The 12,457-nt window shown below is 55.3% G+C and overlaps 1 protein-coding gene across 7 annotated transcripts in view; it reads right to left on the bottom strand.

Moving 5' to 3' along the window:
* Positions 1 to 11,598, bottom strand: part of ST3GAL4 (ST3 beta-galactoside alpha-2,3-sialyltransferase 4) — a 17,597-nt gene extending 5,999 nt beyond the window's left edge. For 2 of the 7 annotated variants that reach the window (XM_042034432.1, XM_042034434.1), the window contains exons 1-2: positions 3,815 to 5,874; positions 3,515 to 3,584 (exon numbers count right to left, since the gene is read on the bottom strand). Coding sequence is in view for 3 of the 7 variants with exons in the window: in XM_042034429.1 (XP_041890363.1) it covers positions 3,515 to 3,584; positions 5,917 to 6,074 (228 nt within the window). In the remaining 4 variants the exon portion in view is untranslated. Of the gene's footprint in view, positions 1 to 3,514; positions 3,585 to 3,814; positions 5,875 to 5,916; positions 6,983 to 8,099; positions 8,282 to 11,549 lie in introns of those variants that run through there. The other 5 variants (XM_042034436.1, XM_042034435.1, XM_042034429.1 and 2 more) reach the window with 5 other exon arrangements.
* Between the last annotated feature and the right edge of the window lie 859 nt (positions 11,599 to 12,457).

The following is a 12,457-nucleotide window of genomic DNA, read 5'->3' as shown; positions in this document are numbered from 1 at the left end:
CAGAGCCCCCACAACATCCCCGTCCCACCACAGCATCCTCAGAGCCCGTGCAGCATCCCCCAGATCCCCCAACACGGACCCCTCCCCAAACCATGCCCCCTGCATCCCACACGGCAGGGAGAGACTCAGCACTCGTTGGGATGAATCTCCACTCCCCCGGGGTCGGTCCAGGGCATCGCCTGCCCTGCCAAGCCCTGAAGCTGGGGGGAAAGTCCCAGCTGGATTCAGCTCCCCACATCTGGAAGAAGTGTCTGGAAAAGCCCCTCTTTGATGTCGGAGGATGCACCCCCACAGCACCTCCGGCTGTGATTATCGCTGCACAAAGGATTCAGAAGCCCCATGGCCCATTCCCCCTCTCCCACTCCCTTCCCCACCCTGTGTTCTGGGAAAGCCCCATCCCAGGATGCTGCAGAGGCAGCTCAGCTCCAAGCTTCGTGGAGTTTCCTTGTCTACCTCTGACCTGGAGCAGGGTTTTGCCTCCCAGTTTCACCACGTCCCCCGGGAGATGCCAGCAGCATCCATCAGGACCAACCCTCCTGCCAGGGGGGGAACTCAGGGAAGTTCATCCCTGTACCTCTATCCATCCATTCCCATCTCCCCCCATGGCCTCAACAGCTCCAGCATTTCCAGATTTAAGTCATGTCAATCCACAAAGTGGCAGCAGGCAGCTGCCAAGCTGCTCCCAGCCAAAAAAAAGGAAAGGAAAAAACGGAATTTGAAGGCATGGAACAAGCACGGAGGTGGGGAGTGGTTATAAATTCCCCCACGCCACCCCAGCATGGATGGATGGTGATCCCAGGCCATCCTGGCAAAGCATCAAGGACCAGCAGGCCATGCAGCAAAAACTCTTGGTACTTTTGTGTTTCCATGGTAACCTATGGATTGGGAAAAGCATGACATGAGATGAGGACACCTCTCCTATGCTCCCATCGTCCCATCCCACATGCCCACGGGACACAGAGCCACCCACTGCCTGGTCCAGCTTCCCTGGGGAAGAAGGATGCTCACTGAAAAACAAGCATCTCCAACAGTTTATCCAAAAATAAACGTGTCTTTATTTTTAACTGGAGGAGAGCTGGACAGCACCCGAGGAAGGGATGCAGTGGCAGTGAGAACCAAAGGGAGACAGACAGACAGACAGACAGCCAGGACAGCACAGACCCCTCCAGTCCCAGCCAGACCATCTCTCCCGAGCTTTCCAGGCACACGGAGCTCTCGGGGACCAGCAGGGCAGATCCTGCGCTCCCTGGAGGACAAAAACCAGGATCGGCCCCACAGGAGCAGTTTGCAGCCCTGGGATCTTCTATGCCCCCATCTCATGGGTGTTCCAGGCTGGGATTGCCGGAGGAGCCCAGCAGATGCCGGCCTGGCCGCGCCTGCCCCGGCACAACCATCGCGTGCCGGAGCCTGAGCACAACCTGGGAGGCGGCCGGGGGCGATCCTGCAGGGAAAGGATCCAACTGCAGGCACTGCCTGGGCTTGGCAGGGCATCAAAGCCACCCAAAACCCCAGCCTGGCATCCCAAACCTTCCTCGCCCCGGCTGCTGCGAGCTCCCGGTCCTCAGGGAATTTTTTTCCAAGCTGGGAAGAGAATCCTTGTGGGATCGCAACAACCAAAAGGCAGCAGGGTCTGGATCTGAGGCCCCTCCAAGAGGTGTTGCATGGGATGGGGATGATGGCAGGGAAACAGGGACACCACAAAGGGACCAGGGATGCCAAAAACCACCAAGCAGAGCAATGTCAAGAGCAGGAGCTGCAGTGCCGTGGGCTGGGGGGATGAAGAGGGTCATGAGGACACAGCACTGCAAAAATCAACTCCACTGGACATTGGGCACGGCCCCACAGAGGGCATGGAGCCGGCCCAGCCCATGCAGTGGTAGCCACATTTATCCTATTTTAAGAGCCCTTCGAGTCACTTTAAAGGAATCTTTAAAGGAATCTTAATTGCCTCTTAACTCGGAGAGGCAGCGCTGTTTCCTTAGCCGTGGTATCCCAGGCACACAGTAACCCAGCCAAAGATTTAAGATAGGGGAAAACAACCCCTCGTTGGCATGTGAGTCTTAACAAAACATTTACCCATGACCAGGCTGCAATTTTCAAGGTGGCAACAGTGCATAAGCTCAGGTACAACAAGTATTTCCACAGTGGCAGGTCCTTGGGACAAATCCAGGCTGCTTCTGCCTTCCCATGGCACTGTTGGTTTTAATGTGCTCCAGAGCGATTCAGACCAGCACTGCCTCCACCCTCTCCTCTCCCCCTATATTTTTTTTAATCCTTGCAGCAGAAAAAACGCAGGGATGGGGACACAAATCCCTTCCTACAGCCCCAAAACACCGGTGGTGTGGGTACACCTGATGAGCTCTGGGGTAACCCCAGGCCATCGTGGAGCTACAGTTAAGCTACAATATTAGAGATTATATATTATTATTATTATTATATAGGTTTAATCACTCTTTTGCTATTTAAAACACTAAAATAAAGACCCTTTCTTGCTGTCTGCACCTTGCTACACCCTGGAGGTTATGGCCGAGCTGCTGAAGAGAGCAGAGCCACCCACGGGGTGACAAGCCCCTGCTGAGGAGACGAGGGCAGTGCTAATGTGACCTGGGGGATTTCATCCCCCATCCCCTGACATCGATCCAGCCTCACCCTTCTCCTACCTGCCCCATCCAGCCCCCGTTTGGTGCCACTGTCACCTCGGTGCCATGTTTACTCTCCGGTATCTCCATCCCCAGGGATCATCCAGGGATGCAGGCAGCAACGGCAAAAGCAGCTATGGCAACACAGCTTTGAACCCGTGTTTTGGGCTAAATCCCCCCAAAAAGCAGCAGAAAAGGGGAAGCAGCGAGCTGGGGGTGCAGGCAGGGTGCTGGCAGCCTCTTCCCGCTCTCCTGGGAGCAGCAGGTGGAACATCCCCAGGGAGCACCACTCTCTTACAGTTCTGGAAGGTAAAAATTAAACCGTGGAGATGCTGTGGCCCATCCCCAACCCAAACTCAAGCAATGCCCCAGCTCTTCGGGGAAAAGGGGTGGGAAATTAAGGGATATCAAGGAACTCAAGGGCTGAGTTATCCTGCAGGCAGCTCCTGCTCCCAGTGGCTTTTGACTCCAGGGGTCCCCTTTCAGGGGCTCAGAAGCCGCTTGCAGTCACTGCCCCCCTCGCAAGGCTCATGTGCAACCTTAACTCGCTGGCCCCGTGGTTTCCCTTCCGTTTCCTGTTTTGCACCGGATTCAGAGGAGTGGAACCCCCAGAGCAACACCACATCCGATCTGGTCAGCCCCAAATCCAGTGCCTTCTTCTCTGCTCTTTTCTCCCATGCACAGACGGAGATTCCCAGGAAACAACCCAGCCCATCACTCTGCAGCCTCAGCATCACCTCAGTGCTCCGTTAACGCACGCAGGGAGGAGGATTCCCATCTCAGGGAGACCTTTTCCTGCATCCTCAGCAGCGGGAGAGGCTGAAGCCGGTCCTAGCGGGGCGGGGATAAGCTGGCAGCAAGTCACGGCTACTTACGGCCCGTCCTCTTGGTCCAGGCGGAGCAGGCAGGAGCTCGGCGGGATCTACGGGGCCGTCCTCTCTTCCCCTAGGAGAGGGAGAAGGGAGAACATCCTTAGGGCTCCAGCCACCCACAGCGGCAGGGCAGCCATCCCCTTCGGAGGATCCGCGGACCCCGATGCATCTCCGCCGAGAGGAGCCAGCCCCGGGGGAGCGGGAGCAGCGCCCCGACGAGCCGGCACACGTCGCACAGATGTCTGAGCTCTCCGAAAAGCCACCCACCTCCGAAAAGCCACCCACCTCCGAAAAGCCACCCACCTCAGCCGGCACCGGCAGCCCCAGGGCCGGGCTCGCAGCCGCCCTTAAGGAGGAGGTGTGGCCGATCGGAGCTCAGACCTCGCCGCAGCCTTCCCCCACCACCTCTCGGCCTTTCACACCGAAATCCCCTTCCGTGAGTCACTCGGACTTTTAGGAAGACCCCACGAGACGGAGCGGTGCCCTTCCCCAAGGGGAATGGGAACGCAGCTTTCCTGCCCTCCTGCCTAGAGAACACTCCTTATTCCCGCGTCTCTGGCATCTTTTCCCCCCAAACTTTCCAAACTGCAAATCCTAGCGCAGCACTGTAATATGCTGATGATTCGGGGGAGGAAAAGCCCTGCCGAGAAACCACGGCACGCACAGAAACCCTCCTGCCACACTGCCGCTCAGAGAAAGCCTCCCTGCTCTGCATCCCAAGTAATGTTCCCAGATAGGGGAAAACGAGCCAGCCAAGTGGAGCAAGTGGGAGAATGAGGCAGGCAGGTGGAGCGAGCCCGCTGCTACCCCAGTGAGCCCCTGGGCCCCAGCTTTGCTCTTCCCCTGTGCCAGCGGGATGGATGGGGTGTGGTGGGAGTCGCGGCTCTCCCCAGAAAAGCACACGGGAAGGAATGTCAGCTCATCTCAGTGCAAGAAACGGTGATGCAGGTGAGGAAGACAAGCCTCTCTCAGCTGCTCCTCAAGCCCTGGCAGGAAAGGTGCTTCCAAGGGGAAGCTGTGAAGGGCCAGAGGTTTCCTCACCTCTCTCCATCTCCTCCAGCCCGGAAAAGCAGAGATGAGAGAGGTGTGAGCCTTCCCCACAGCATGCTCCGCTCTTAATATCCCATTAATTTAACAGAGGGTTACATCCTTGTCCGAGGGGTGAGGAAGGAAACCAACCAGCAGCCTGAGATGGTTTCTCATGGATACTTCTCGCCAGGGATCACACTTTCTGGACATGACCTGGGATGACAGGGATGGCTCCACCCCAGTGTCACACCTTCCCCCTCCACCCAAAGAACCTTTGCTTCCTCCTTCCATCACCGTTTGCCTTGGGGAGCGATTAATCCCTACGGCTCAGCAGCCAAACCAGATGCATTTGGGGCCACAAAATCCACCTTTGGCACCAGGGTCTTTCCAGAAGCCCTGAATCCACCAGAGCATCCGACATTGCTGCCTCTGACAAGGAGCCTTTTCATTTAGAGCTGTGAATTATAGGATCCACTAACAAGGTTAAACTCTCCCTGGGGAGCTCCTGCCAAAGCGCTCCATGGCTCGGCATCAGCCCCTGCCCGTGGAAATGAGGATGAGGATGCTCGGAGCTGCCTGGGGGTTCCAGGAGGATCCTGCAGCCCTGGATGAGCAGGAGACCGCAATGCCTTAAAGCACATCGGCCAGGCGGGATCCTGGTGGATGCAAGGTCTTGCCCTAAGCTGGTCTTTCCAGCTCTACTGGAAGAGCCAGGAGCTGGATTGCTGCTGCTCTTCCCGGGGTTGTTTTCCAGCCGCCTGAGCGGTTTCCCTGCCGTGAGCCGATGCAATCGGTCGTTCCCAGCCCAAGGTCCAGAAAAGTCCCATCACAGCTCCAGCATCCACCAGGTCAGGAGCTGCTGTCTCCAGCACTCGCCGCAGGCAGCTCAACCCATCCGGCAGCTGCTCCCAGCAGGAAATGAACGTCGCGTATCCCAGAGCCCTCAAGAAACCCTAAACAAGCTGGATTTTGCTCCTTTCCTTCTCCAGCTGTGCTGCTGGCCTCAGTTTCCTCTCCTGCCTATCAGTTTAATCACTTAAATAACAATTTCCAAATTTGAAGTGGGAAAAGGCACCTTCTGCCCACTCCCCAGCATCTCCCTCCAGGATGCTCATGGCTTTGGCCAAAAGAAAACAAAACCCCAATGGGCACATCCCTTCTGTGTTAAAGACTAAAGCCAGCCAGAATTGGCCTTCCAAGGGGCTCAGCCCCAGTGCAGGAGCATCCCGGCAGGAACGGATATTCCAGAGGCAGGAGGGGACACACACAGGGCAGGGATGAGCCTCCAAATTCCTCCTGTCATCATCCTCCCCATCGAGGACCAAATCCCCCCAGGGCTGTTAAAATAGAGGAGGGGGCGATGGAGACTGAGAGACCTGCAGCGAGGCAGCCGTCCGTCCGTCCGTCCCTCGGTGCTCCATCGCCAGCGCCAGCCTCCCTCGGTTAAAATTACTTCCCGAGGGGGGAGAGAGCAAAAGCCAGGCTGGGAGGGGAATAAAATCCAGGTGAGCTCATCCTCCTCCAGAGAAAACATCTCCAGTTGGCACCAGCGAGGTGTTTCCAAGCCCGGCACATCCCTCACGTCACCCCAGCCGCTACAGCCCCGGGACCAGCAGCTTATTCATTCAGCAAGTATTTAGTGGGAGATAACCCAGCCGCTTCCCAACCTTCCTTTGGCCGGGCCAAAGGTGTAATTCCAGTGTGGGAATTACTCTTTGGGAAGAGGTTTCGCAAATGGTCATCCCAGTGGATGCTCCCTGTCCAAGACAGCACGAAAGAGCCACCACCGGCAGAACCTCCCATCCTCCACCCTGTGTTTCTTTAATTCTATTAATCATTTATTGAATGTATGAAACTATTTTATTAAAAATGAAATAATTCAATAAATCTATTTCTATCAAACCCCTGAGAATGGGAAGAAAAGCAAAGCTGCCCAGCCAAGCCGGATTATCCAAAGCAGCGACTGACCTAAAAATAAACCACAGCTATTTAAAGATGAGCCTCCCACAATAACCACCCCCCACCCCAAAAAAAATAAAAGGAAAAAATAGACATTTTTCCAAGCTGGGGTGTTGAACATCACCCACCACACCAAAAAAAAAGCCTATTTTGGGTTCATTTCCTAGCACAAGTCTGCACTTCCAAGAGAACAGCATCTCCAGACTCAATGCTGCTGATTTCCAGACACCCCATGCAAATAAATAATTAAGATTTAAAGCTGTGTTTGCATAATACAGATAATCTGTCGATTTAACTTGTAAACGCAGCGGGAATTAAGCGGCAGTGTTGTTAATTAGGCAGCAAAGGGGCCTGGGAAGCCCCAGCTCCAGGGCAGATGCCCATGGACCACGAGGATGCTGAAGATGCAGGGGGATGCAGGGCTTTGGCAGCGGGACCAGGTGCTGGGGCGGGTGCCATGGTGTCAGGGCTCCAAAACATTGTGTTCATCCATATTTTAACTGAAAATCCCCCCCAGCCCTTCCCCAGGAGCTGCCCAGCCCTTCCCACCCTGCCTGCACCACCCAAGCCCTCGAGGCCTGCTGTCACCCCACGAGAAAAAAGGCAGTGGAAAAGGAGCCTGGGGTGAGATTTCTGAGGACAAATCTCATCTTTTTGTTGCATAAAGAGCCTGCTCTGACAGCCGGGCTCTTGGCAGCCCTCAGCTCCCCCACCCAAAACACCAGACCCCGCCCAGGAGTGAAACCTGTTGAGCCCGAATATGCCCGAACAGACAGTTCTTTGTGATTCTTTTTTTTTTTCCCTTCTATTTTTTGGTTTGGAAGCAGCACTGGTGATCGCACAGGGATGGGCCCGAGGATTTCCCAGCCCTTGGCACTGCTCCTGATGCCTTGTTCGAAGGCAGCACCACATTTAACCCCTAATGCCCCTCACTGCCCTTCACTTCTGACACCATCTCACCTCCCACACCCTGATCCTGTTCTGTCCTGCATCCCCAAAGTCCACTTGCATCCCCCCTCTCTGCATTTTTCTCCCTCATTTCTCTCTTTCCACCTCATTTTTCCCCTCAAGGCTTCGGTGCTTTCCACCATTCCCAACACAGACAGGTCTGATCCATCCTCATGCCACAAAATCCCACCCACACACCACAACCCAGGGTGGTCAGATGAGCCCCACAGCCACAGAGCTGCTATGCTGGGGGTTTAGTCCTCATCCAGGGGTGTTTTATGATCCACGGCGGGAATGCTGGGCTGGCTGGGTGCACAGAACATCAGCAAAGCCCCAGAGCAGCGTTTAAGACTCCTCAACTCTTGCTCAGCACTCTCCTGCCTCGGTTTCCTGCCATTTCGGGGCTCATGGAAGCTGTGCCCCATTGGCAACGCGGGCAGGGGGTGCAGCAAGGGAGCCCAAACCCCAAACTCCATCCCAGCTCATTTATCTACATTTTAAAAGAAATTTTAAAACCACCCGATGTCGCAAGCAGCTCAAACCCCGGCGGAGGATCCACCCCGGGGCTCCGGCTTGTGCAACACCGCGGGGTGAGTTCCAACCTCCCGCCGCTGGCATCAAGCTCTGGTTAAAAAATTAAGGCTCGGCTTACTCAGCCTGGCCGGATATCGGGATGTCGAATCCGGCCGGGAAAACTTCGGCGGGCTGGGGGAGACATTTTGCAAGGGGAAGAGCCGGAACAGGAATGGCATCTGGAAGCGATTGAAGGCAAGGAGCCTCTCCCTGGCGCAGCAGGGAATTCCAACGGCGTGAGCTCAGGTTAAAGCCTCCTTCACAGACCCGGGATTAAAGAGAAGAACCAAACTTCAGCACAGATCTGTGTTTTTAAACCTGCAAAACACAAGGGAAAGGGAGCCAGCTTCCTGCTTGGTCCTATCCGGACGCGGTTTGGTGATTTAGGGTCGTTCTGGCTTGTAATAAAAAGAAACCAAAACTCCAAAAAGGAGCAGAAATCTCTCCGTGGATTTGTGGATCTAACTTCTGGCGGGGTGTCAGGAGTCCTCCTTCAGCACTACACCATCCATCCCTTGGGATCACTGCATCCCACCTCCGAGCATCCCTTGCCAGCACGGGCTGCATCCCATGATGGTGCCACATCCTGGAGAGCAGCCGCAGCCTGCGCCAGCCCAAAACCGCTCCGTGCTTCTGCCAGCCCGAAAGAAAACCAGGATGGAGAGTGGCTCCTCTGGTTTTTCCATTCCCTGACAGCCAAATGCCTTTCTCCTTCCTCCAAGGAAACTTTCCAGCCCAACCCCGGTCACATGCAAGGGGTCAGCAGCTGGAAAAGCAAGAGATTAGCAAGTACTGGGGTTTTTAGCTCTTCCCTCCCAAGAAGACACAGGGTTTTCCTAGAAAAAGCTCAATGAACACGAGGATCACAGCTGGAGGATGGAGGAGTGTGAAACAAAAGCAAAGGGAACTTAAGAAACACCAAAAAAAAGAGAACCAGAAATTGCAACAAGCAGCATGAAAGCATCAAATCATTTCCTTTCCTCACTGCAAAACCAAAACCACTCATGCAAGTGTCCCTGGTGGCAGCATATGGGGGGGTCCCAGCCTGGAATGGGATCCCAGAGGGATCCCGGTGAATCCAGGATGCCAACCTCTGCAGGAACAGGACCACATCCCTTCTCCTTACACAGCCATCATGCTACATCTGGAGAAAAAAATGAAAGGGGGAAAATAACATAAAATAATTTTTTTTTTTTTTAAAAAGCACAATAGGGAAAGCTGTGGAGAAGCAGATTCCATGCTGCCAGCCTGCATCAGCTCTGGAATATTCGAAGCTAAAGCAGTGGGACCATCACTTCATCAAAGAGAACAAGCAGCAGAATACATGGGATTTAGAGATATTGCCAAATAATTAATTAGCAGAATTCAACCTGAGAATTGCTGCCAGCTGAAAACCCCTGAGCACAGGCATGGGGAGGGCACTGGTCTCAGCATTCCCACATCCCGCAGCCTGGCATCCCCCTCTGATGCTGGTTGCAAGAATGGGGATGACACCAGCTATGAAAATACAGGCCTGTAGACATCAGTGCAGCTGCTCCAGAGTCCCAAATGGATGCTTTCCCTCCCGGGTGGATCCTCCAGGAGGATGCTCCAATCCCAGCTGTGGAAGACACCCTACTTGCAGGTCTCCACAGTGGACATCCCTTAAAATCAGTGTCCACAGACAGTTCCTCCTTTCCTATTTACATTTGCAGAGGCATTACTCCTCGGAATTCAGTGCCTGGCTGGAGCAGCTGCTATTAACTCCCTGCCTGAAGCTGGATGAGCAAGCAGCCGTCTAATGATGCAGATAATTATGGACAGGGGTTAGGCAGAGTCCAGCAAAGCATGCTGATCCCATCCTACGGCTCATAGCAACGTGAGGAGTTCATTTAACGCTGGACACATCGTTAGGAGCCAGGGTAGGAAGAGAACACTTAAAGCATCAGTTCTATCCCTGATCCAAGGTTCTGGCCTGCCTGGGGTGTCTGTCCCACAGACAAGCCTGGGCAATCCATCACCTGCCTCCAGCAGCATCCAGAGGGAGAGCTCGGCAGAAAAGATGGGGAAGTTCAGCAGAGCTTCTTGAAAAGCTCCACCACAAGACTTTATCCAGTTTATTCATTTCCTGCCGTTTAGGGGCTCAGGGAAGCTGTGCCCCATTGGCAACGCGGGCAGAGGGTGCAGCAAGGGAGCCCAAACCCCAAACTCCATCCCAGCTCATTTATCTACATTTTAAAAGAAAATTTAAATTCTTTTAAGAGATGGACATTGGACTTGCCGAGCAGCCAGCATCAACCCACCGGGCATCACCTTACTGATCCGATGGGAGAGACAGTGTCTGAGCTGAGGAACACAAAAAACACACCCAGAGGAAGAATTTTCCTTTGTTCTCCGCTCCCCAGAACAATAAAACACCACCGGTTCACCCTGCAAAGACCTGACATGAAAAGATCAATGGGAGAAGGTCCAGCGGGTCCTTTTTCTGCTTGTCTCGGGGCAAGCATCCTCACCTCTCCCTGGAAACAATCCTGTCCCGTGGGAGAAGAGGGCTCCAGGCACACGGAGTGGGACGGGATGGGGTTTATCCTGCACAGACGTGCCCAGATCCCGCTCCCAGCAGCTCTGTCCGCACCAGCATTGGGTGGGGGACGGGCAGGGACCCCTCCTACCCCTTTGGGATCACCAGGCTACCGGAGCACATCCATCAACCGGTCAGAGGATGCTCAAGGACGGGGGAAAAAAAGCTCAGACGACTTAATAAATCCTCCTCAGCCCGTCGTTCCGCACGGGAGCGATGCCGTCCTGAGCCGCACACGGGGCACGTCCTCCCCTCCCAGGGCCTCCGGGAGGATTTTCCCTTCCTTGCCCCGGCTCCCGGGCATTCCAATCACCCAGACCCATCGCAACGAGCCCACCCCGAGCCGCGGGGAGATGCCAGACCCTCTCTTCCCGGGGCTCTCGGGTGGGATCTCCTTCCCCGGGAGTGGCCACGGGCAGGAGCGATGCCAAAGGCCGTTTTTTTCCCGGCGAGATCAGGGGGTTTGTTTTGCCGGGAATGGGGAGACAGCAGATGGAAGGGCACCGGGAGAGCGAGGGCTTTCCTCTCGCCGCTGCCCACACTCACACTTCAGGCACCGATTAATTGCGTTAATTAGAAAAATAATCATCATAATTATTTTTTTAAACCCACCAAACGTAGAAATAAAGCCACTTTTCTCCCTTCCCGATGTGCCGCGCTCGCCAGGACATCGATGCCAAAGGCGTGGGATGCACCGGTGGGGGTCCGAGCTGGGGTTATCGGGGAGTATCCCCACACCCCCAGTTTGCACCCCCCACGCCAACCCTGCCCGGGAGCTGCCAGGCGGGCAACGCTCCTGCCCTGCGCCCCCCCAACCCCTCCAGCCCCCAAAAAACACCGGGGCTTTGCTTCCCACCCCTCTTCTTTCTGCTCAGCACCCCCCGACCCGCAATCCCGCTTTGCACACGCGGGCCCGGGGGACGCGAGGGGGCCGGGGGGACACGGGGGGACCCCCGGGTGCGGACTCACCATGGGGCGGCGCGGGGGGGCCGGGGCGGCCGGAGGATGCGGGGGGTGGGTGCGGGATGCGGGGCCGGCCCGGAGGGGCGGGCGGGGGGCGGACACGCTTGCGCACAGCGCGGGATGGGCGGCGGAGGGAGGAGGAGGAGGAGGAAGAAGGAGGGAGGGGAAGAGCATCCCGGGAGCTGAAGGCACCCGGTCCCTCATCCCCGGCACAGGAGGACAACAACGCCCTCCCCGTGCCCTTCGGACTCCCCAAAATCGTGGCGCTGGGGGTAACCCCCTCCCAAGGCGACCCCGCCAAAATTGGCTCACGGCAAATTTTGGGGGGGGTGGCCAAAGCTCGTGCTACTGGAGGTTTACACTGAGCCAGGGGGTTCCCACGGTTTCCCCCTTGAACCCCCGTGAGATGATGCTGGAAGCCCCATGACATTATGCTCAAAGCATCATGGGATGGCAAAGGCCCCGGGAATGGCTTTGCTTAAAATCATCAACTAACATTAAGTGTTTTTCTTTTTCCCGAAAAGAAATTAATCCTCACTACAGGAATGCCCCGTGTCAGGCCACCTCGCTCTCCCACGGGATTCCATTTCCATCCCACCCCACAATACACAAAATCACCAGACGATCTTTTGAAGTTTTTTTGTTTGTTTTTTTTTTTTTATTCCCCTCAGAACTTTTTTTTTTTCTGCAGTCTCAAACTCATCCCTCCTGCCCGGGGTGAGTTTTGCCAATCCCTGAGACAACATGTCAAGTGCCGATAGTAATCGATAAAATACCTGTGGGGCTGACACATCTGATTTTGCCAAGGGAACTACATCAATATTTGCAGAGAATCCTTCCCTTGTTCCTCATCCTCCTTAGGCTGGGCTTTCCTTGCCATTAAGGAGTGGGGCAGAGTTTTACTCCTGGTGACA

This window comes from Corvus kubaryi, unplaced genomic scaffold, assembly GCF_017639235.1.
Source record: "Corvus kubaryi isolate FWS band 111438036 unplaced genomic scaffold, C.kubaryi_AGA036_p1.0 37367, whole genome shotgun sequence".
NCBI classification, from domain to species: domain Eukaryota; kingdom Metazoa; phylum Chordata; class Aves; order Passeriformes; family Corvidae; genus Corvus; species Corvus kubaryi.
This window is presented reverse-complemented; position numbering and strand designations above follow the sequence as displayed.